Source organism: Pteropus vampyrus, unplaced genomic scaffold, assembly GCF_000151845.1.
Source record: "Pteropus vampyrus isolate Shadow unplaced genomic scaffold, Pvam_2.0 Scaffold61, whole genome shotgun sequence".
Lineage (NCBI taxonomy): Eukaryota > Metazoa > Chordata > Mammalia > Chiroptera > Pteropodidae > Pteropus > Pteropus vampyrus.
The window spans coordinates 2,861,414-2,886,339 of NW_011888842.1; the positions used below are offsets into that span (position 1 = coordinate 2,861,414).

General features: G+C 42.3%; 2 protein-coding genes and 1 pseudogene across 5 annotated transcripts in view; 1 reads left to right on the forward strand and 2 right to left on the reverse strand.

Moving 5' to 3' along the window:
• The window catches only part of ASTN2 (astrotactin 2), an 843,256-nt gene that overhangs the window by 199,072 nt on the left and 619,258 nt on the right, over positions 1-24,926 (reverse strand). The gene's annotated exons all lie outside the window — the stretch shown is intronic.
• On the forward strand, positions 5,374-17,826 carry TRIM32 (tripartite motif containing 32). 4 transcript variants are annotated; one of them, XM_011360961.2, is made up of 2 exons: positions 5,374-5,446; positions 14,778-17,826. In XM_011360961.2, the coding sequence occupies exon 2, from the start codon at positions 14,858-14,860 to the stop codon at positions 16,817-16,819; it is 1,962 nt and encodes a 653-aa protein (XP_011359263.1). In that variant the 5' UTR covers positions 5,374-5,446; positions 14,778-14,857; the 3' UTR covers positions 16,820-17,826. The 4 variants fall into 4 exon arrangements, with proteins under 4 accessions (XP_011359263.1, XP_011359264.1, XP_011359265.1 ...); XM_011360962.2 differs by having other exon boundaries at positions 5,384-5,446; positions 14,781-17,826; XM_011360963.2 differs by lacking the exon at positions 5,374-5,446 and adding an exon at positions 5,622-5,732 and having other exon boundaries at positions 14,781-17,826.
• Positions 10,027-10,145, reverse strand: LOC111740341 (annotated as a pseudogene).

Consider the following 24,926-nt stretch of genomic DNA (forward strand, 5'->3'; position numbering starts at 1 on the left):
ACATGCTTAGTGAGAAATACTCCAAAGAAAAAAAGAATCTGCAAATAAATCTTAAACTTGATGAAGTGGACTTATTGCTAGTTGTTACACTGGTATTGTTTATTTTGAAACTCTTATGTGTATATTGTGGGCCACAGCAAACAAGCCATCGCGTGACTGCCATTAGGAACTGAGATTATCTGCATAAGAGGCAACCAATCCAAGTTTATAGTCAAAGAAGTTGAGAAAAATTATATGCATTAAAATTTCAACTGAAAATCACATAAACTTATAATTTGTTTTTCTCTTTTAAAAAATAAACATTTCATAGCTCTGTCCACTGAAAAGACGTAGAAGTAATGGCACTCGAATAGCAATAAATACACTTAATGCTCAGGCTCTTGTTTTTAAATATCATTTCCCACTAAAAGGAACAAAAGATTCTTGGAAAAATTCCTTATCCCAAGTCTGGAATAGGTATGGTACACGCTGAGCTTGGAGGATTGTGCCGTGCCAAAAAGCAAGATTGCTGCCAAAGACTAATGTGGTCATTTCAAAGGAACATAGAAGCCAGTTCAGAGGGGCTCACACTGGTCTGACGTTGAATAAATTGAACATCAAAGTAAGTAATGGCTATACTTTATTGAAACAGATCAAATAAAGAAATTTCCTGTAATTCATAATGTTCTCCAAATCAAAACCAAAAAACAAATGAACACAGCTCATTGGTCACCACTGAAGATGGCTAGGAGACCAGCTTATTATTCTAAAGATTAGTAAAGGAATCAAGTATTCGTTTTTATAGAAATATTGCAGTTTATAAAGGCAAGAAGAATGATAAAATTAGAATACTACTATTTTTCAATCTAACAAAATAGATCTAGACAGCTATCATCAATGAATCCTAAAACCATTAAGAGAAAGGCTGATGAGAAATTTTCTAATCAATGGATCAGACTTATAGCACCTGATCTGCTTTTAAATCTTAAGATCACTAAAAGTAGTAAAAACCAGACATTAAGTGCCTTTGATATGATGCCACAGGAAGGGCATGGCATGGCCTGTATACTTCAGCTGGTGGTCTTTGGGCCCGTGGATAGTATTCAAGGGTCTGTAAACTTGTGCAGGGGAAAAAATACATCTTTATTTTCAGTATCTTCTAAGTGCAATTTAACATTTTCTTAAAATTATGAAATCACAATAGTTCGTTGCCTGCAATCTGCTGTACTATTGAAGATTCACGTATATTTCTATCACATGACGGATGTTACAAATATTTTAATAATTTATGTTCAACTTAGAACTTATTATAGCTATTAGAGTCTCCACTAGATCTTGTCATTAATAAAAGAGCACATATATTACTTATAAAAAATTTGCCTTTTAACATTTTGATAACTATATCTTGATATAATTTCTTTCTTGTATAGTCCCCATGCATTTAATTTTATACTTTCAAAAACATTATTCTGAGAAAAGGATCTATAGTCTTCATCATTCTACAAAAGGAGTTCACAGGACAAAACAAGTAATAATTCCGTAGGGGAAAGGAGCTAGTTAAAAAAACATTGAGAGAAAGCAATCTGTGTTTTAGAGTTCTAAAAAACAAATGAGTCAATGTCTTTAACGAATAATGGCACTGGCAACATTATAGGTATAACTCCTACAGATTAGAGGAGGCCTCGAACAACATGTAGACATTTTGATCCTTATTCAAACACACCTACTATAGAAAGATATTTTGAAGCAATTAAAGAAATTTAAGTATGAACTATTAGATGTGATAATGATGTCGAGATTACCTTAAAAAATTTATTACCCGTTAGAGATACATATTGAGGTATTTACAAGAAGAATGACATGCTATCTGAGATTTGCTTTAAAAGACTCCAGCAACAAAAAACAAATCAGGGGTGAGAGACAGCTGAAGCAAAATTGGCAAAATATTGATAAGTATTGCAGGGAAATGAGCACACATGGGTTCACTATACCATCTTCTCTCCTTGTACGTGTACTTTTCTCAGTGAAACACTAAGAAAGGAGGGCTGCCCGAGGGATTACACAAAATCACTAAGGACAATCATTGCTGGAGAGTAAAATGAGGAGGGATTATCCACATCTACATTGTATATAATTTTGAATATTTCTTCTAAATGCATTCCCACTTACAAATTGGGTCTTATCAATGCACATAAATGTTTTTGCTATTAACATAAAGTTTCAAATTTTTGAACCAGCGGTCGGCATATCAGCTCAAGAAAAATAAATAACTTCCTTGAACAAGGGCATTTATGCAATCTTATTTGTGATGGTTAAATGATCAAAGGTGAGCTTGTCCACTTGACAAACTGTGGCCAGTTTGACAACTTATGGAGGCCAGGAAAAAAATTTTTTTTTAATATTTTCCCAAAGTAAGTAAATAAAATACAAAAACTTAGGTTTATTGGGAAAACACTTGTTAGGTACTCAGCATCATCATAAGTACGTCTGAACAGATTAAAGGGGGACTTTGTAAATGTTTACATATATATGTAAACATAACAAATATGATGGTTACATTAAGGTGGTAGAAAAGTTGATTCTTTTAAATTGCTCTTTTATACTGTAAATGTAACCTGAATTCAAACATCTATTGAACACTTCCCATATGCCAGATGTAGGCTCGACTGAGCAGCACTCAGGGACTGAGTATAGCATATGGAGGTTGGAGTCAGAGTTTCAGCAGAAAGAATGATAACAGACAGACAGACAGATAGCTGGGTACATACATATATACATATATAGAATAAGAGAGTGAGGGAGGGGAAAAAAAGAAGTAAAAGGAACAGAAGGAGGGAGTAAGGAGCTGGACTGAGGGAGGGAGCCTCTAAAAATGGCCTGCAACCATCTCACCTCTCGATATGCATTGCCTATTATACCTTAGTTCCTTGCTTTTAAACAACAGAATACAGCAACATTGAGGAGATGTCACTTCTGTGATTAGGTTACAAAAGACTGTGACTTCTGTCTGGTTCACAGATTCTCTCTTGCTGGCTTTGATGAAACAAACTGTCATGGAGAGACTCATGTGCCAAGGAATCGAGGACAGTTTCTAGCCCAAAGCCATCAAGGAACTGAGGCCCTCAGTCCAACAGCCCTCAGAGAACACTACATAAGTGATCTTAGAAGCCAATTCTTCCTCCGTCAAACCTTAGAATGAGACCCAGCCCTGGCCAATAACTTGATTCCAGCCTTATGAGATACTGCGAAGAGGAAGATCTAGCTCAGCTGTACTCAGATCCCTGACTCACAGGAACTGAGTGAGATAAGAAATGTATGTTGTTTTAAACTGAAAGGTTTAGGGTTAATTTGTTATACAATGATAGATAAGTAACACAAGTAGACAGATATAATTTTATATTATTTCATGAAAATTCTAGCAATTATAAACATCTAGACTCAGATAAATTTGGTTAGGAGAAATTAGAGTTTTAATTTTCTCCCCTACGACCTATTAGCAAGAAATTTCTCTTCCTCCTCAAAATTCAGATGCCGAAAAGGGAAAAAAAGAACACTATTTTGTCGAGGATAGTAATAATAACAACGCAATAGTAGCTAGCATTCATAGAGTACTTATACTTTATCAGGCAGTGTCCTAAAAGCTTTAGCTCTATAAGTCATATAACATTCACAATATTCCTTTGCAGTACATACATAACTACTGCATTTCTGAGTCTGACTCACACAGCAACTCTTATGTGCTGGGTACTGTGCTAATAGATGTGACAACAAATGGGCATTGTCCTTCAGGGATTGCACAGCTCATTGGTGAAGACTGCAAGGAAGTGGATAATTGAAGCCCAACCTGGTATGTGCTTTGCTAGAAATCAAGTTATAAGTCTTGGTACTTGCTGAGCATGCAGTGAGCACCTTAGTGTTCCCAGGAGCCCAGGAATGTGGGAAAAGCAAGCACCCCCGCTCTCCTAGCCCTGCAAGGTTCTGTCTGACCCACTGTCTGCCAATTTTGTCTGCCCTGGGGCCTTTCCGTCTGACTGAGCTCCCTCTTTGGCCCACTCCTGGCATGTTCGATCAGACCCTGGCTGGTGCTGGACTGCAAGCATATCCCTGAAGTGTCAGATAGCCCCAGAGCTCTACATCAATCCAGGTGCTCTCAGTCCCCAAGCCTACTCAAAGGATGCCACTAAGTATACCAACCCAGCCTCCTGTTGCCCTCAATCTCTGAAATGCAGGGAGTTGGGGCTTCTGAATCCAGTAGTCTGAAGAGTATAAGAGCTAATGATAATAAAGTTGCCGTTAATTAAATGCATATCATTATGCATTAAGGATCTCAGTCCTTATAGTGAATCTCACTTAAATTAGAGATATGGGCAGAGAGATTAAAGCAGGTTAAGAGGATGGGTTCTCAGGTAGAATTTGATTCCAATCTGGGCTTTATACTTATGAACATGTGGCTTTGTTATTTAATCACCTGGGCACCAGTTACTTATCTCATAGGGTCATTATGAGGATTAAGTGAGCTATGCGTGTGAAGTGTTTAGTTGCACCAGATACTAAGCACTCAAAGATGGTAGTGTCCTTATTGTTTTTGTTTGTTTTATCATTGCGCAGTGTCACATACTTATGCGAGATTTTAAGTCCAAGCCCATTCTACTTCAAACCCCTCCCTTCCCCATCCTAAGCTAAACTATATGTTCACCTGCAGGAACCAGTAATTGGCCCCAAACTACCTAAAGGGCCACAGGTGCTCGCTACCCAATAGGCAAGACCATCTCCCACTTAATAAGATTCTCCCCCAAAGCTACACTTGAGTTTGGGACCTGGGTAGCTTCAGTGTCTGCCGGAAAAGGGAGCTACACTGTGTTTTCATATCTACCTCTGGCATCAGTGCCTCCCGGCCAAGTAGGCAAAGGACTTCTTAAAAAGACTAATTTATCAGATAAACTTGTCTCTAGGCTGTGGTGTGTCACTAGGAGGAACTACCTTTCTAAACGAGTCAGGGTTCTGTACTTGCCTCAGAGTGGAAGTTGTATTCTCTCCTTGTTCCATCTCTCAGATGGGAGAGCTGAGGTTCAGAGAGGGGCCATAGCTTTTGAGGACCACTTCTAGAGGTCATTGTTTATCAAAGGGTTAAGACACAGATTGGCGTCGGGCTTACCTCTTGACTTGGGCAGTGAACCTGGGCTGGCCCCTTTCCTCTGTTTCTTTATCTGTATAATAGCGCCAGAAAGCTGAACTACATGTTGCCAAGACCCACGGTTCTCAGCTGAGAGCTTGCCCGGCCACTGGGCCTTAAGCGCTCGGGCCTGGCAGACTACAAGCCCCAGCATGCCTCAGAGGGCGGGGACCAGTGACAGACAGCTGGCTTTGCGAATTGGCGCCCGCCAAAGGGTTCGCAGCGGCGCGTGCGCAGATGGCAGCAGGCGGGTGGGCTGGTGGCGGTGGACGCGTCGGAGCTGCGGGCGGTCAGGTAGGGGGCGGGAAGGAGGGTCGGGGACGAGGGATCGCCGCCGGAGTCGTGGGCCAGGGCTGAGTGGCGGGATGGGGGTTTGCGCTGACGTGCAGCGGCCGGCCCACGCCCGAATGGCAGGATATGGGGACCGGATCTAAGGGCTAGGACTGGGGTGGGGGTGGGGCTGTAAGGGGCAGGCTGGAGGGGATTCGATGGTACTGAGGAGCTCGGAGGGCCTGCAGCTCGGGGACGGGAGTGAGGGGCTCTGAGAAGCTTCGCGGTGCAGCATCTCGGGAGTTACGAGGTAATGTAGGGGCCCTGAAGAGAGATGAGGTGCAGCATCGGGGGGATGGGAGGGGGTCTGAAGGCCCTAGAGGGATCAGGGTGCAGATTTTCGGAAGTACGAAGGAATCTGGGGGCCCTGATGAGAATTGGGATGCAGAATCTAAGGAGATTTGAGGGAATCTAGGGGCGCAAGGTATTTGAGGCCGCCACATCAGAGATCAGAGGGAGCAGGGTCTAGGGCTATCATTATTTGCTAAGGAGTAAGCGTTTTCTGGATGGAATCTGGGGAATATTGAGGGGGCGAGTTATCCGGAGAATCAGTGGGAAGCAGTGTCTTGTTAGCAAGAAGGGACCTGGCTAAGGTTTGATGGCAACACATGGCATGGGGTGTGTGAGAGGGAGGTGCAAGGTTTGAGGAAGGCATAGTGCTTGATGGAATGCAGGAGTTGGGGGCTCACACTGAGGGAGGGCAGAAATCTGAGGTGTGGGATTGGGGTGTTAAACTGGAATGCAGGGTTGAAGGCTGCAGAGATTTGGAAACAGATTAAAGGATCTATGTCAGAGGGATTTGGGGCCCATGACTGAAGAATTTGGTGAGGCTTGTAATATAAAGCCCAAAAGGTTTGCATTCCGTACTGTAAGAGAGTTGGGAACTGGATTTGGGGTGGTTTGAATGATGGAGTGGGGATGTCATAACTGCGCTATAAAATTAAAGTACTTTAAATAGATTTGTGGGTTGGCGTCATGGGCTGCTAAGTCTCTGCATGAGAAGCAGAGTTCTGGGGAACCCGAGAACCTAGAAGTAATGTATGAAACTATGAGTGTATGAAGTTTAGCAGAGTTCAGGGATTCAGCCTGACTTTATCTGTGAGAGGTTGAATTTCCCTCACTCATTAATCAAAGATCCCTTATTATGAAGCAGCCATGGTACCTTCATTTACTTGACTGTGAAGCCAGACCTGCTGAAAAATAGTAGGATGGGGGGTGGGGGAAAGAATGGTAAAAGGGGGCATGAAGCAAGAAACTATGCCAGGTCATCTCCTAAGCTCCCATTTGCTTATCCCTTCAAGCTGTGATAGCAAATAGTATGTAAGACCTCCAGGGAATGAGTGGAACATGACTTCAGGCCTTATTTTCCTCATCAGTTAGTTAAATAAGTAGTTTGAATTTATATAAGCTCCATTACAGCTCCTAGAGGCAACGACTCTATGAATGAAGTGTTTGGGCTGGGAGAGAACTCCTATGTATTGAGCATTTAGTCCTGCGTCATGTTCTGAAGCAGTGGTTCCTAACTGGGGGTGGTTTTGTCCCCCAGGAGACTTTTGGCAGCATCTGGAGACATTTTTGGTTGTTACAGTTGGGGTGTGGGGTACTACTGGCCTCTAGTGGATAGACACAGGGATGTGATTGAACATCCTTCAGTGCAGTGGACAGCCTCCATAATAAGTAATGATCTGTTCCAAAATGTCAGTAGTGCCAAAGTTGACGAACCCTGCCTGGAGTCAGATAACCTGGATTCACATCCTGCCTCTGTCTCTTCCTGCCTTTGTAATCTTGAATGAGTGTCTTAACCTCCCTGTGACTTGTTTCTTCACCTGTAAAGTGGGGTTTACAACAGGACCTACATCACAGGCTTAATGTGAGGATTCAGGGAAGTAAATCAGATTGCCTAGTAAGTGCTCAAAATTTAGTAATTAAAAATTTTTATACCTAATTTCTTAGTTTTCATAATAGCCTTACTAAGTAGGCTCTACTATATCCAGTTTTACACATAAGGAAACTCAGGTGTAGTAAGTGACTTGTCTAAGGTTCCATAACTAGGAATGGTAGACCTAGGCTCATATTCAGATCTTTATAACCCTGTATAGTTTCTTTCCTTGTTTTGTCCTTGTTGGACCTGCTGGTCTTATTATCTCAGCCAATTCCCCTCTAATGAAAGGATTGCCCAGTGAGTATTGCTGAATATCAGATTGAACTCTAAAGGGGATAAATCTATCTCATTAGCTAGGGAGTAGCCCTGGACTTTGTTCCTGATTTGCTCTTAGACCAGGACCAGTGGGGTAGATAAGGAGCTTTAGGTTAGAGAAGATGAGGTGTAAGGGACTAGAAGGTGAGATATGGAAGCCATTGGCTTGAAAAAAATACTTCACAGGAGGCACTGAGACTGAAAAGTCATAACTATTGTTCTGAATGACCTCTTTGGGTCTTCTTTCCTTCCTGGGACAGAAAAACAGCATTTGCTCTATCGGCACCAGGACTAGCTATAGCATTGCTGAAGCAAGTTCTGGAACATAGTAGGACTGGATCAGAAGGCAAGACACTTAGCTGGAATATACACACACCCTTAAGGACTGAATTAATGGAAATTGAATCAGCTTGGGAATCAAGGGCTTGAAGTCAAAACCCTCCCTCTGCTGGTGATTTACTAAGTGACCTTGGATAAGTGCTTGCTTAGCCTCAATCTATTAAAAATATAAATAACTACCATTTATTGCTTGCCTATTATGTGCATTTATCTTGGTTAATCCTGCCAACGATCTAGGTGTTATTTTCATTTTACAGATGAGAAAACTATTAAGTGATTTCACCAAGGGTAAATAGCGAGTGGCAAAGCATGGATGCAAGCCTGGTTCTGTCGACTTCTAAGTTACATTATACTAGTTTTATCAGAAAGCCTTTTCCTACGCTAAAGAACCCATACACTTATGTCTGGAGAGTGGATGGTAGTCAAAAATTTACAAGGCCCTCCATGATGTGCTTCTGCTAGATCAGATATAAAAGTTATTCCTCTGTGCCTTTACCAGCCTCTCAGCCAGACTGCCTAGAGCCTAATCAGCTAGGGAGCTGTCACATGTCTTTTGAGTCCACGTGGATTTATGGCTGGGAGTGGACACACCTGGATTTGAACTTAAGTTCTACTGCCAGTTTTGAGACCTTGGAGAAGTTGCTTTTCTCTGAGCCTTGGTTTCCTTATTTATAAAGAGGAATAACACATATTTCACATAGTTATTATGAGAATAAGACAATGTATAAAAGACACCTGGCCTTCGGTAAATGGCAGTTTTATGAGAGGTAGCAATTATGACAGGAAGGAACCGTGGAAGGACACAGAGTGTTGCTCTGCCACACTTTAGTGACCCTGAGCAGTCCCCACTAGGCTCCACCAAACTCCCATCCCCTCTTGTACCTGTCCCAGGATCTGCTTCCTGGTCGTTTCATCAAAACTTCATGATTAAATGAACATGTGTTATATGCAGAGAAAGGAACTGAAAGAGTTAGCTGAGTGAGTCGAGTTGGAGGTCCCCCGAGGAAAGACTGTTGATTTTTCCTTTGTCCTGTATTGAGTCACATCGGCAGCATTGATATTGCCCAAATGTTTGTGGAGGATGCAAGGGAACCTGTCTAGGCCCTTCAGTTTTAGAAGAAGGATGGACTAGACATGCATTTTTCTGCTAACTCTATTATTGATTTAACCTGTCCTTGACATAATTTAGCTAAAGTTTCCTTTCACATAAGCATTTCCTTCTGGGTTATGTGTCCCAGGGCTGATATAGCTTTGGGATCAATCCTATGTTTTCCTATAAGCCCCCACTTAATGAGTTTAGCCTAGCTGTTTGCAGGTGCCACTTCACAATCCTCTCTCCTACAAAGGACTGGGTGTCCTGTGGGGATCTCACTGACTTTCTTCACATCAGTCTTGCTAGGCACTCCCAGAGAGCGATCATTGGTGGCATGGAGATGATAATGTACTTGCTTAGCCTTCCATTCAAATGCAGGAGGAATAAATGCAGTTCAGAAAGCTGTCATGAAAGGAAATGAGATAAGCCTTGCAGAAAACCCTCTCAAACCAGGGCAGCACGTAACCTTAGTAGGATAGACCTCTGTGTCTTGAGAAAAGAAATGTACTACTTTACATGTTTTCTCATTTTTTTTTATGTGAAGAGCTCCATTCATGAGCTCAAAATTATATCTCCAGTGTTTTCATGGGCTTGACTCATAGTAGGTGCTTAGTAAAGATTTGTTTAATTGCTTAAAGTTCTCTGCATTTGCTCAGGGCCTAAGCCTCCAAGGGGCTGGTCGAGGTATAGGAAGTAGAGGCATCTAGAGAACTACCCCATTGTAGGGATTCAAGCATTGGATGCAGATTTGAATCCTTAGGTTGTCTCTAACTCTTTGATTCTGAGATCAGGTAAAACAATCTTCAAAGGAGGCTCAGATTTTTTTTTTTTTTTTTTAGGGGGGCAAACCTTTGTTGAACCTAACAGATAGCAAGGACCTTGTCAGTTTACAATCCCTTATTTTTTTATTCTTTACGCCTACAGCACCTGGTCTTCCTAGGTGGTTTCCCATCCAAGTACTAATGAGGCCTGACCCTGCTTAGCTACCAAGGTGAGACAGGATCGGGCTTGTTCAGGGTGGCATGGCTGTAGACAGAATTTTTATTTTTGAAATGTCTGTATCTGGTAGCTTGGGTAGGGTCTGCCTATTGAAAGGTGCCTGTTAACTTCTCATTCACTGGCTAGGTGGCGGCTGCTGCCACTGCCCCTGCCACTGTTACTTACTGCACAGTAAATTGTATACCTTGCTTGGTACTGGACTAAGTGCTTTGTACACAATCTCATTTAATCTAAGGGTTAGAGACAACCTAAGGATTCAAATCTGCATCCAATGCTTGAATCCCTACAATGGGGTAGTTCTCTAGATGCCTCTACTTCCTATATCTCGACCAGCCCATTGGATACTATTTATAAGATACTATTTTAAAGCTCTTTTTCTTAGATAAACTGAGAACTAGAGAGGTTAGCTTTACATGCCGTGAAAGGAAAGATTGTTCATCCTTTCAAAATGCAGTTTGTAAACTGAATGGCTTGTTAATACAAGTTATTATTAATACCGTTCCTGAGTGCTGTTTATCATAATTTTAGTACCAGTCTTTCAGTACATACCTGCCTGTTTCCAGGCTAAGCACTTTATATGCATCATGCCTAGTTGTCACAGTAGCCTTTTTATAAAGAAGACAGGTTTAGTGAGATTAAATAACTTACATTAAATGACAATGCTGATTTGATCCCAGTTCTGTCACACTTCAGGGTTCATGGTGGTTCTATTGTTTGTTTATGCTACTCTGGGTTATTAATATCATGGACTAGGGAAAGCCTGGTGGCACCAGAAGTGGGTAAACCAGACTAGGGTATGACTATAAAATTTTTCTGAGTCTTAGGGCAGGCAGCTGGAGCAAACACAGCTTAAGGGTTAGAGTCTCATCTGGAGCTGAAAAGCTGGGCTAGTATCTATGAGATATGCAGTATTAATCATGAAGTCAAAGGGCAGAGGGGATAAACAGGTGAGATGAGATGAGAGGTCAGGAGTTAACAGCACAGAACAAACAGGAAACATGTTCAAAGTATCATGAAGACAGCTGAGATTATAAATAACATGTTGGGGTTCATTCTCACTGGTTTTAGATTTTACAGCTGGCAGAAAATGGGCTGGTAAGACAGTTCCTTTCATCTGTCTAGTCTTTTCAGGGAAGCTGAGTTCAAATTGACTTTCCATCTGAATCATTCTCAGTGTTAATAGTGAGCAGATATATCCTTCTGGAGGAGAGGGACTGTATGTCCGTCACATAGCGCTGTATCAGGCTAGGATTCTGTCTGCCCAGGCCATAGAAATGGGAGACATGGTTCAGGCTTTATACAGGTCTGAGGCTATCTCCACGCCTGAGACTTTAGTGATGGGAACTCACGTTTCCCTAGCAAAGCATGGCAGCTTTGGGGAAGGAATCCTTGACATCGTCTTCTGCCTGCGAGAGCCTAGCGAAGCTTCAAACAGCTGAGATGACTTGGGGTATGGATGTGGGCATGCTAAGTTAATTTTTCAAAGTGGATAGCTTGGACAAGGAGGCAAGAAGCTTTTTAACTGAAGGAGGTGGTATGATATCCAGAAAGCTGGGGAAAAATTGTGTTGGTATTTTTACAAGTTGGCAGACTTGTTTAATTAGCCAGTCTGCAGTGCCAGCTCTGGGAAGAACAGATGTCCTTATGCATTGTAAGGTAACATGCTCTGGATCCAAACACCAAATGTCCCCCTCAATCTGTTGGGATGATGGGAGAACTAAAGCTATTTTATTGGTTTAGGATTGAGAATGTTTGCATAGATCCTGAGTTCAAGTTTCTATCGGTTTTTTTATTGCCCCCAGACTCATGCCATTTAAGAATTCAGCAGTCAGTTTCAGATATTTACATGAGACCTTATAGGTTCATGATATGTGCTAACGTCTCGTTTTACTGAGGCATGGATTTGAGTCATAACCAGTTGCAAGGCTGCTATGTGGGAATGGGTCCCTCAGCTAATAAATCAATGTAACCCATTCTATAGTAGACAAATATCATAACAATATTATGGTTCTTTCTTCCTTTTGGAGAAAATTATATGCTATAAGGCTGCATTTCCCAGAATACAGTCTAGAGAGCATTTGTTAATAAGTATTATATGACAGTTTAAAAAAAAAAATAGCTTGAAGTAATGCTGGGTTAAGCAGAGTTAAAGATATCTGTTCTACAGGGTTCCACCATGTTTGAGCCGTGTGACCTCGAGCTAGTTTTTCTGAGCCTTAGTTTCCTCAGCTGTAAAATAGGATAAAAAATATTATCCACTTCAGTGTCATTATGAGGACTAAATGAGATTATATGAAGCATGGTATCTAGCATGGAGTAGGTACTAGATGTGTACTGTTTCCCATCCAGTATAAGAGCAGATTTCAGGGAGGTGGGATTGATGTTAGATAAATTGTGCATGTCTGTTGCTGAATATTTGTCAGATTGCAATCTACACCTAAATATAGGGGAAATTTGTAATGCGTATCTCGGCATTGACTCCCCTTCTCCAATGATGACATTTGCAAAGCTTTCCTCAGCTTGCTGCATTGTCCTTAAAAACCAAGCTAAGTCGCCCTCCGCTCCCTCCTCGATGGTTGACCATCTGCGTGTCAAGAGACTGCACTGGTACAGCTGTAGGATTTGCATTTAAGAAGAGCTGAATTTATCCCTATGCCTCACCTTGCTAAATCTATTCTTTCTAATTTGGGGTATAAACTGACAGTGACATAAGGCTGCAGAGCCCTGCAGTTTCTGTGGTTCTACTTCATGAGCATATGTGGATCGAGGAGGGTGGGAGTATGCATGGCATGTACTTCATGAAGCAGGGGTTGTTCCAGACCTAAAATAAATTGTCTTGTTAAAGTACTACCATTTTTAAAATCATCTGGGCTTGAGTCTTTGGCTATTTTAGCTCCACCACTTCCCCACCCTAATCCACTCAGTTTATAAATCGTACTGAGTATGTACTTCTGTAATATTGCTCAAATGTATCTGCTCTTTAATTCCACCACCTCCTCCCCAGTTAAGGCTCTCCAGTACTTCCAACCAGGCACTTCTGCTGTAGCTTCCAAACTAGTTTCTCTGCTCTTTCCCCCACTACGTTCAAGCTTTGCTCATATCAGTTCTCTGCTCCAAAACATAACATTGCTTCACTGTGCCCATCAAAATGAAGGTCAAAGGTCTCATTTTGGCTCTGAAGGCTTCTTATAATCATTCTCCAATTTCCAAACGAGTTAGTATAAACCCACTATATTCTCCCACAATTTTCACCTAAGGATGAGAGGAAAGAAAACTTAAGAACTTTTTTGGTGCTGATCCAAATCTTAGCATTTTGTACACTACATATATCTCATTTAATGCTTACTTTGACCTTGTAAGACAGTATTTTCATTTTACAGATGAGGAAACAAATCCAGAGGCTACATGTTCTCTATTCTCTCTCTTTTTTTTTTTTTATTAAAAATTATTGTAGTGAACATTAATAAAATCAAATAAGTTTCAAGTGTACAATTCAACAGTATCCTATGTATTATATATGTTATATATATATGTGTGTCACATTGTGTGTTCTGATTTACTGAATTTGTGTCCTTCCTATGCTTTCTAACCTTTGTTAAGACTGTGCCCTTTGCCTGATACTTTTCCTCCATATCCACATACCTGTGCATCCTTCCAGGCCCCTATCAAATGTCGTCTCCCCTCAGAAAAATCCATTTCCCTTCAAATTAGAGTGAATCCCTCTTAGCCTCCATCAAACTTAGGTTATACCTCATTGATTATACTACTTTCTGCCTTGATTACTATTTACCTGTATTCTTTTTCTCTTTTGCCTAATGTTTGAGCATCTGAAGGGCAGAATTTATATCCTGAAAACCTTAGTATCTAGTACAGTACATGATACCTAGTCTTAGGTGGGTGGATAAGTGAGTATTTAGGAGGATGGATGAATGGGAAATACAAGTATTTTTCTGATGTAATATTTTGCTAGTCATAATTCTCTGTTTCTCTGGAGGATTCCTCGGGACCCAAACATGACATGATAAACTATATCCACGATAAAAAAAAGCTTCATGCTTTCGCTCACACAGTTTTCTTTCATTAAAATGCCTTTATCCCTCATTGCCTTGTTTATTTCAAGACATAGCTCAGGAGTGTCACTGCTTCTGGGAAGCCTTCCACACCTTTCTTGAGGTAGAGTCCCTTACTCAACCCTCTGTGCTCCTACAGAACTTCATGAGTGATCTTTTCCTATACATAATTTTTCTGTGCTTTTCTCCTAAAATAAATCATGAGTTGCAGACTTCACAAAATATAAAAAATAATCACTACTATTTATCTAGCATACTACTTGTCTAGTGCATCATATTCATCATGTTATTTAACCCTTCCAAAAACCATGTAAAAGTAGACACCATTATTATTTCAACTTTATAGACGGGTGATGGGGAAACTGAACTTTGGGAAGTTTAGGTCACTTCCTTCAGGTCACACAACTAAGTAAGTATCAAGAGACTCCAGAACCTGAATTTCTATCTACTGTACGATTCCTCATCTGTTTTGTTCCCCTAACACAAAGTAGATGTCAATAAATATTTGTTAAGTGAATGACGGGATGAGTGATGGCAGCTGTTGTCTAAATGTCTCTTCATATAGGCAATGGAGTAATGGCACCTTTCTCTCTTTAGCAGAATTTGGCCTTCTGGAGCATGAATCCTAAGCTGTTCAGTTCTGGGCTGTGCTAGCAGGACCCTTCAAAGGAAGAGCAATGGCTGCAGCAGCAGCTTCTCACCTGAACCTGGACGCCCTCCGGGAAGTGCTGGAATGCCCCATCTGCATGGAGTCCTTCACAGAGGAGCAGCTGCGGCCCAAGCTCCTGCACTGTGGCCATACCATCTGCCGCCAGTGCCTGGAGAAGCTGCTGGCCAGCAGCATCAATGGTGTCCGCTGTCCCTTCTGCAGCAAGATTACCCGCATAACCAGCCTGGCGCAGCTGACAGACAACCTGACAGTGCTGAAGATCATTGACACAGCCGGGCTCAGCGAGGCCGTGGGGCTGCTCATGTGCCGGTCCTGTGGGCGGCGGCTGCCCCGGCAGTTCTGCCGGAGCTGTGGCGTGGTGTTGTGTGAGCCTTGTCGCGAGGCGGACCACCAGCCTCCCGGCCACTGTACGCTCCCCGTGAAAGAGGCAGCTGAGGAGCGGCGTCGGGCCTTTGGTGAGAAGTTGGCCCACCTGCGGGAGCTGATGGGGGAGCTGCAGCGGCGGAAGGTCGCCTTGGAAGGTGTCTCCAAGGACCTCCAGGCAAGGTATAAAGCCGTTCTCCAGGAGTACGGGCACGAGGAGCGCAGGGTCCAGGAAGAGCTGGCTCGCTCTCGGAAGTTCTTCACAGGCTCCTTGGCCGAGGTTGAAAAATGTAATAGCCAAGTGGTAGAGGAGCAGAGCTACCTGCTTAACATCGCGGAGGTGCAGGCTGTGTCTCGCTGTGACTACTTCCTGGCCAAGATCAAGCAAGCAGATGTGGCGCTCCTGGAGGAGACAGCTGATGAGGAGGAGCCAGAGCTCACTGCCAGCCTGCCCCGGGAGCTCACCCTGCAGGATGTGGAGCTCCTTAAGGTCGGCCACGTCGGCCCCCTCCAAATTGGGCAAGCTGTTAAGAAGCCCCGGACTGTTAACATGGAAGATTCCTGGGCCATGGAGGCTGCAGCCTCTGCTGCCTCTACTTCTGTTACATTTAGAGAGATGGACTTGAGCCCCGAGGAAGTGGTTGCCAGCCCAAGGGCCTCACCCGCCAAGCAGCGGGGTTCTGAGACAGCCTCCAGTATCCAGCAGTGTCTATTCCTCAAGAAGATGGGGGCCAAAGGCAGCACTCCAGGCATGTTCAACCTTCCCGTCAGTCTCTACGTGACCAGCCAAGGCGAGGTGCTGGTTGCTGACCGTGGCAACTACCGCATACAAGTCTTCACCCGCAAAGGCTTTTTGAAAGAGATCCGCCGCAGCCCCAGCGGCATCGATAGCTTTGTGCTGAGCTTCCTTGGGGCTGATTTGCCCAATCTCACTCCTCTCTCAGTGGCCATGAACTGCCATGGGCTGATTGGTGTGACTGACAGCTATGACAACTCTCTCAAGGTTTACACCTTGGATGGCCACTGTGTGGCATGTCACCGGAGCCAGCTGAGCAAACCCTGGGGCATCACAGCCCTTCCATCTGGCCAGTTTGTGGTAACTGATGTGGAAGGTGGAAAGCTCTGGTGCTTCACTGTTGACCGAGGAGCCGGGGTGGTCAAATACAGCTGCCTCTGCAGTGCCGTGCGCCCCAAATTTGTCACCTGTGATGCTGAAGGCACCGTCTACTTCACCCAGGGTTTGGGCCTCAATTTGGAGAATCGGCAGAATGAGCATCATCTGGAGGGCGGCTTCTCCATTGGCTCCGTGGGTCCTGATGGGCAGCTGGGGCGCCAGATTAGCCACTTCTTCTCAGAGAACGAGGATTTCCGCTGCATTGCTGGCATGTGTGTGGATGCTCGTGGTGATCTCATCGTGGCTGATAGTAGTCGCAAGGAAATTCTCCACTTTCCTAAGGGTGGGGGCTATAGTGTCCTTATTCGAGAGGGGCTCACTTGTCCAGTGGGCATTGCCCTCACTCCCAAGGGGCAGCTGCTGGTCTTGGACTGTTGGGATCATTGTATCAAGATTTACAGTTACCACCTGAGAAGATACTCCACCCCTTAGGAGATGAGAAATAACCAGTTTCTTCTGTTCCCCAGCCAACTTCCCTTCCCTTATTCCTTGGTTGTTGGTGATACTGTCAGGTAGACCTGGCTTATGTCCTCATTCCAACTGGTTAGTCCTAGAATTTTAGAAACTCTTAGTTTTTTATTGGCATTATTTTCCCCCTCAATTTAGAGCTTTAGCAGATGCACTTTCCCAACAAGACCCATGATGGAGTTAGCTGAAGTCTGATTAGAACTTAGGCCCTTCCAAGGCTTCAGTAGAGAGCCTTTTCCCCTTGATTTGAAATTTGCCCTTGTATTGAACCCTTGCTGATTTTCCTCTCTTTTGGCTTTGATGACCCTGGTCCATTATTTCCTTCCTATTATAGGGTGTTTCATCTGTGTCACTTTCTCTTCAACTCTGCTGCACTCAGTGTGCATGCTCCAGTGGGATCTGCTCCATCTTTCAGTGACATTTCGGACATCATATCCTTGTGGCATGATGTCTCAGGTCTGATCGCCTTTAGCAGTTGAAAACTCATTCAGTTAGTGCCCTTTGGGAAGCACCACCTCTCGGCTCGGGGGGTTTTATGCCATCTTGGAATGGTCTCTAATTGCAGATGTGACAGAGAATGAATTGACTGTAGTCCATTAATGTTGAAGACTTTAGTCTGGAAATTGCTTGCCTTTTTTAAGGAGCATATGGATTAGAATTATGCCAAAGTATAGGAAGATGGGGTAAAACAAATGCGAATATAGTCAGCAGACACTCTTGGATAGTCTGTAGAGCTCATCATTTTTCATACTACCTCTTTCCACTGACCTGTGCTGAGAGTTGTCTGTGGAATTGTAAAACACGATCCAAGGCCAACAAAGTGGGGAGGTGGACACATGTCATTTCATTAGTAAAACAAAACTGTTGGGTCCTTATTCTGTATTTTCCTCAAGTCAGTGTATAATATTTGGTTTCAGGGTTAATTTCTATTCCTCTATCAAGCATTAAATAAGTGATAACTGTTTTCGTCATCACTGGTGTTCATTTTTTAATTAAACATGGGGTTTGGGAGGTGAGCAGAGGGATAAGTTGTACCAAGCTGTTTTGTTTCCATGTCTGATGTTGCATTCTTTGAAAGCATTGAGGATCTACCCAGGTTAAAATTCAGCCAAAAAGTACCATTATGTAAAGATAATCCAGATCTTATTCCCACACCCGGTGTACGGAACCAGCCTCCAAGGTCTATAGTGTCCAACATCCTGTCCTAAACTGAGTCTTCCAGCATCTGCTTTATCCTTGTAATTACAGTTCAAAAAAGGAAGAAGCCTTGTGCTCTTAAGACCAGAAGTCGGTGAGGGAATTTGTGACAACATTGCTCAAGCTTTGGCATTTACTAAGCAACATATCTTGCTCTTTGAGTGCAAGGCTAGTGGCAAGCCAGAGAAGTATTACCTTGTTTTCACGGAAGCAAAATTTGTTAAGTGAGCTATTCAAAATTGGATTTTGGGTGATGGCTGGTGGTGTTTTTGTTTTTGTTTTTGTTTTGTTTTTTTGGCTTCTGTTGTAACAGCTGGTGGATAGGAAAGGAAAGAATTAAAGTGATGAACTAGTTTATCTCGTGCTTTTCACCTGGAGAAAGCCCAGCATGATCTAGTTGAACTAGATCATCTGATTATGAAATTACACTCGGTTTTCGAAAATTGTATACTTGAGAGGAAATTGATCCAATTAAAAGTGAATCACAAATGACTCCACTAGTTATTAGAGCCACTTTTCTGTGGTAGCAGCTGGCAGCAGGAGATCTGTCATTCTGTCAGTGGGGGACTTGCCGAAGCAGTAACAGTGACTGATGCCTTTGGCACGTGGTTTTCAGCAGAGAAATGAATATTATGGGTTGCCTTGATGTAAACTAGGCCCAGGATTCTCTAGTTGCTGATGCTTTCGGAAGGAAATGCTATCATTATTAGTATTTATCATTTAGATCTACCCCATCTCTCAACTCCACTCGTGCCTCAGCTCTCAAGTAACGGCAGGTATCTGCTGGCTAAAAATGGAAATGAGTGTGGTCTGAACGTTTTTGTTTCTTTGATGTGAATGTGTTTAGTACAGTCAGCTTTCAATTATCTACCATATTGACTAAATTGCAGAGTATAACCCCGAGAAACTAATTTGCTCAATTACAGCAGTTTTTTTTTTTTTTTAAACCAGCAGTATCCTTACTCAAATAAAGCCTTACATGCAAGTCTATATATAACAGATCGAAGAGCAGCTGCTCTGGTTGCAGCAGGTTTGTGGGCCTAGCAAACGGTCTTTAGCAACCCTCACCTAACCTGTGTTCCACTGCACAACTCACGCGAATCTACAGAACACTTTCTGAAAACCACTGACGTATAGCATTGCTTAACTTCCAGTTCCATCTCATTAGCCATGTGGCCATGGACAAGTGATTTAACCCTTCCTCTTCTGGAAAATGATGAAAAGGATCCCTGCCTCCAAGAAGGGTATAAGATGGGAGATCACAGATGTGAAAATACCCGGCACAGTTCTTAGTATACTCAATAAGTGAAAGCTGTCATTATCTTCTTTATTGAGTTGTTCAAAAGAGTAGCATAAGGCTGCCTAACCACTCCGAACAATACCTCCCACTTTCCTATTTTACACATTCCTATCTGGCAACCAAAACCTTTGTTAGGCATTTCTTCCCCTTAGCCACGGGTATCCAAATAAATCTGATCACCTGTTCCTTTTTACTATACCTCTACCTATGTCATGTTTCTATTACTGTATAGATAACTGTGTTGCAATTATTGGTCCATATATCTGAGTTTTATTGTGAGCTAACTTTAATGTCTAGCTACGAGCCATAATATGGTACCTAATACAGAGGATGTCCTCAGTTCTTAATTGGTTCTGTATTTACCTGATGGTGATAACGGGTCCTCCCATAACCTGAGTCTTCCTGAAAAGTCCCTTACATTGATTGGATAAAAATATGTTCTCTGGCAAGCCCTTTTATAAGGTGTATATATATATATATATATATATATATATATATATATTCCGAGTAATTATATAGAATTTAAGGTTTTTTATAAGGTGTATATATATATATATATATATATATATTCTGAGTAATTATATAGAATTTAAGGTTTTGGAGCATTGATTCATTCAATATTATATTGAGTGCCTACTGTGAGCCAGGCACTGTGCCAGGTGTTCAGAAAAGAATAATTTAATAATATATGTATCTAATTTCTCATAAATTATTTCATAGTCTTTTCTATCTGAAGTTTTCGAAATCTCGTGTTCCATTGCCTTGGACTTCCTCAAAGGCCAGGCATAGGAGTGTCTTAATGATTGTGCGGGTCGATACTGATGTACACTCCAGCCGGAGACAGTCCACAGAGGGGCACTCCATTATTCCAATCAGCAGGATAAACGGCTTAAGTCTTACAGTGTTCCGGTGGGCAAGGCCAGTAATGCTTAAGTAGTTATACTTTTAATGCAGTACCAATTAATGGCCTCTTAAAGGCGAAGTGTTACCCAGCTCTGTAGGAGGCAATGGAAGGCAGAGCCTAGTGTGAAAGTCAGTGCTCTACCCTGCACCTGACTAGGCTGCTGATTTGCACGCAGGACGTGCAGCGTCTTGAGATCTCCAAACAAATTACGGATATGCAACAGGAGATGCCTGCATGAGTTTTACAAGTATGGCAATGGTGAGGTAGGAGGCTGCTTAGCAAAATACACACTTAGACCACATTTACGGCTTTCTCTTGTCAATATAATTAATATTCATCGTACCCTGGCTAACTCAAGCTGGCGAGGCAGCTCTGGGACTGACAGTGTGCTCTACTGGGGAAGTCAGTGGACTTGGTTTGAGTCTGAATCACAGCTCTCCCTCTTAACTAGCTATGTGGCCTCAGGTGACCAGACCTCTGTGCCAATTTCCCTATCTATAAAATAAGGAGGTTGGATTAGATCATCACTAAAATTCCCTTCTGGCTCTATGATTTTAATTAATTTTTTAATCATCTAGAATTGTGGTTGAGTTTCCTCTCAATGTTTCTATATAATTCTTGCTATAATTTTGTGTTTACATAAGAGTAGTAGAAAAAACCCACACTTGGTAATCAACCCCACCTTGGTCCAATCGCTTACTCTACCCCAACCAGTTCGACCTTGGGTCACTTATTAGCTATCGTCACTCTGTCGAGCTACAGTTTTCTCACCTGGTAAAATGAAATGATTGTTTTAAAGGGCTGTTGTGAGAATTAAAAGATAATGGGGCAGTGTATGTGGAAGTATCTAATTCAGAAAGCGAAGTGCTCAGAAAAATGTGACTTCCACTGTAGGGGGCAAAGGCGTCTTTCCCCTCATGGTGAACTGATGCACATTTTTCAAGTTAACACTGGGGGAGATTTCGGACCTATAATGGTAATGCAACAACACTGCTCAGTTTCTTAATTTAAAAGCCTATGGGAGGAAGAGTGGGATTGCTAGAGGGGCAGAAGAAAAACTCACAATGATGTTTCCTATTAGGAAGACTGCACATCAAACCTAAAGGCTCATTATTTAGTAACTGAACTCCCGATGGAAAACATGAAGAGTTTGCATGAGTGTATGTATATGTCAAACACATGTCTTTCCTCTACAGATAATACCAGGAATTTATTTGGGTGATTTACTCAGTTTACCTGGTTATAACTATAATGTCATTGCATATCTTCATGGAATATTAAGATCTGAGATGCTATTCATTATTTCACTCAAGCATGTATAAGACACCCACTATTTATTATTATTAGCAGTAATTGTATGAATAATGAATGCAAAGATGAATCAATCATGAATCTTGTAGTCAGGTAGCTTGTGGTCTGGCTGGAGAGATAAGGTGTATAAAAAATAATACAAATATATTGAAGAATAAGATAAATGGTGCAAGATAGAAATGGAGTGCCAAGTGTTTGAGAAAAGACTACTTCTTGTTGAGGCTGGTTGCCGAAGGGCCATGCAAGTAGAGGGAGCATCATAAAAGTACATCATTATAGGGAAGGGTGAGAAGCTGGTACCAGCAGGAAGTTCAAATTACACACAGTGAGGGGATGCTACAGAAAGTCAAAGGTCTAAAGTGATCCATGCATCCATGACCCTTCCTTTAAGTAATAATGCAAATGTTTCTCTTTCTCCTGCCCTAAACCATATCACTTAATCTCCTATTGGTAACCGTGGCTCAATGCGGTTTTATTTTTATATAGGTCATAGGGTATGGATGAGTCTCCTTGGAGACATGAGAGAGACTGAGGTGGAGGAAGAAGGTATAGTTTGAAAATACACCCCTCCCACATTCTAATATATATTTTTACTGAAAATCCCTAATGACAGTGTCTCAGAAATAAATTTTCAGCCTTTTTAAAATCCTGAAATATCAAATTGCTTCCCCTTAAAAGCCTAAGACAAATGAGTCTTATAATCTGAATATAGCTTTGTAATGGAGTCTTATTCCCTTTTTGATGTTTGATGCAGATGGCTTTCAAAACCCACCATTCCCCCTTCATCTTCTGCCCCATAACTCGACATGCTAATAAGAAAGCTTGAGTACTCCCACCTTTGGGGACAGAGGGAAGTTTAAACCGCATAAGCCCTAGCTCGTGCGTGGAAACCCTCACCCAGCCCCACCTCCAAGCCACCATAAAACAAACAATCTGGTCTCCTTTTCCTGCTCTTGAGCCATTTCTGGACTCGCTTGGGAGCCCAGCTGATCTCCCCAGAAAGGCTCATCACTTGAATTTTAAGCCTTTTCATACCCACTTGGTGCCTGTATAGCGTCATCAGTCTCAACATCTGAACCAAGTCTTGGATGGGTCTCCTTCTCTGGGATGACCACAGCAAGCGGCACAACAAGCAGAGTGTTTACGCAATGACCACCAACACTGGGGGTCTTTTTTCTCTTTGGTTCACTAACTGGCTCTGTTGCCAGGTAGCTTGTTTTTTGAGTCGCTGCCCACTGGCAAGCTTGTGCTTTGGGCTGTGTTGCTTGTGCTGTATTTGCTGAGCCCTACCAAGTCTGTTACAGATTTCAGTGAACTAAGTTGGAAGTTTTGATAACTGGTATTTAAGAACAGGAATACAGGAGCCCTGAGTCATGTGTCTTGGTCCAGACCTATATGCGTGTCTCAGATTTGTGTGTCTAGATTCCACTAGGTTCAGGGGAACAACTCACCTTGTGACCATTGGTTGTTTGTCTCAATCAGACTTTGTTTCCATTCTAGAGAGTGCTTGGGAAATACTGGTACTTTGTGTAAAATGTGAGTACATCGGTGGCCACTCGTGTGCAGGAAAAATGGTCGCCACGTGGAACGCTGTGGTTCACACTGTAAAAGCAGGTGACCCACTAGGATTCTGCAAAATGCCTTTACTGCTGCTATGTCACTGCTGGCCAAAAATATATCTTGACCTTCCGGGTTATTGGGGGAAGCATTCAAGGCTTCCCCATGGCATATCTAAGGGATTAAATCCATGATCCTTAAAACCTATAAAGGAACCGTTGCCATGAGGGAGACCCTAACCCTAATGATATGGATTTACTCTCTGGAAGAAGTAACTTATAAATATGAGAAGGGTAGAGAGGACTTCATCATGCCCAACAACCATATACAGCGACCACCAAAAGAAAAAAAAAAAATGAATACAGGAGGAGGAATCAAAAAGCTGAAGCAGAGGTCCACAATTTGACCCTATTAGAAATCTAAAACTTACTAAAGAATTTATACAAAAACAAAAAAGATAAAAGGTTGCTAATGGCTTTTTGCACCTTTACAACCTGGGTTCTGAATTAACTTTTAACATCTGCTGAAATGCACCAATTATCAAACTTTTCATGGCTTTCATCAATACTAAGGCTCAAATTAGAGTTACGCATAGGGATTCCCTTAAATTTACACAAGGTGCCCCCTCTAATATGAGAGGAGTTACTGAAGACATTTCAGGACATGTAAGGCGGACTAATGGGTGTGCCTCACCAGAATCATCAGAACTATTGCCTTGCCTAAATTCCCCATAGCCATAGCACCCATTATCCTAAAATACCCCATACTGGGCATGCATGCTCTGACCCAATGAGTAATAAGTTAACATTGAATTAAGTTTCTATGACTTACAATTGGTTTGCCAAAATGAGACCACATGGACCTTCCCTGCCCATTACTTAAAGTAGTTAATATGGCCCAGTTTAAACAGGGCTTCGAGATTTGAAACCCATATTATAGACCTATTTAGAAAAAAAGTGATTACCCCTTCTGCTTCATTATTTAATAACCCAGTTTAGCCTATGCTTAAACTTGGAAAGAATGAATGGCATCTTGTGATGGATTACTGTAACCTTAATGCTGAAGCTATACCTGTTAAGCGCCCATGCCATTACTGAAATGACTAATTCTATCTAATGAACAACTGGTAAATACTTGGCAGCCATAAATTTGGCTAATATGTTACGTTCATTCTCAATTCAACAGCCTCTTGGCCACAGTTTGCCCCATCTTCGAAGGGACAAAATACTGTTTTATGGGGCTACCAATAGAGACCTACACAGCTGTGCCTTCGCACATGAACTTTACAGACGAGATCTTAACTGTGTTCAGCTTTCTCCAGGAGCACAGTAATGACATCACACTTGTCACATCCCTTCCAAAGAGATTGATTTGACACACTCATTGAGGACACACCGATATTCACAAAAGCGGTCACAGAAAGGGATGGGCCATTGTCCCATACAGACTACAAGGTCCCGCCACCTGGTTAAATTCCTAAAAGTTAGTTAGCTGAGGACCATTCATTCCATCCTTGACTGTCAAAAATCAGCATCGTTAATGTTAAAATAAGCCCAACTTCTTTTAGGCCTTTTAGGGTCTGGAGGCAACATATTCCTCATTTACAAATTCTACTTAAGCCCATTTATTGATGCTGTTACTCCTAAATCAGCCCACCTTGACCATGATCCTGTACAACAAAAGGCTTTAAGATCTGCCCAGATAACAATACAGCAGGCACTCCAATTAGTGCCTCTGGGAGACTCCTTCACTGTAGAGGCCTCAGCAATCTCCTTTTATGCCTCCTGGACTCTCTGGACCAT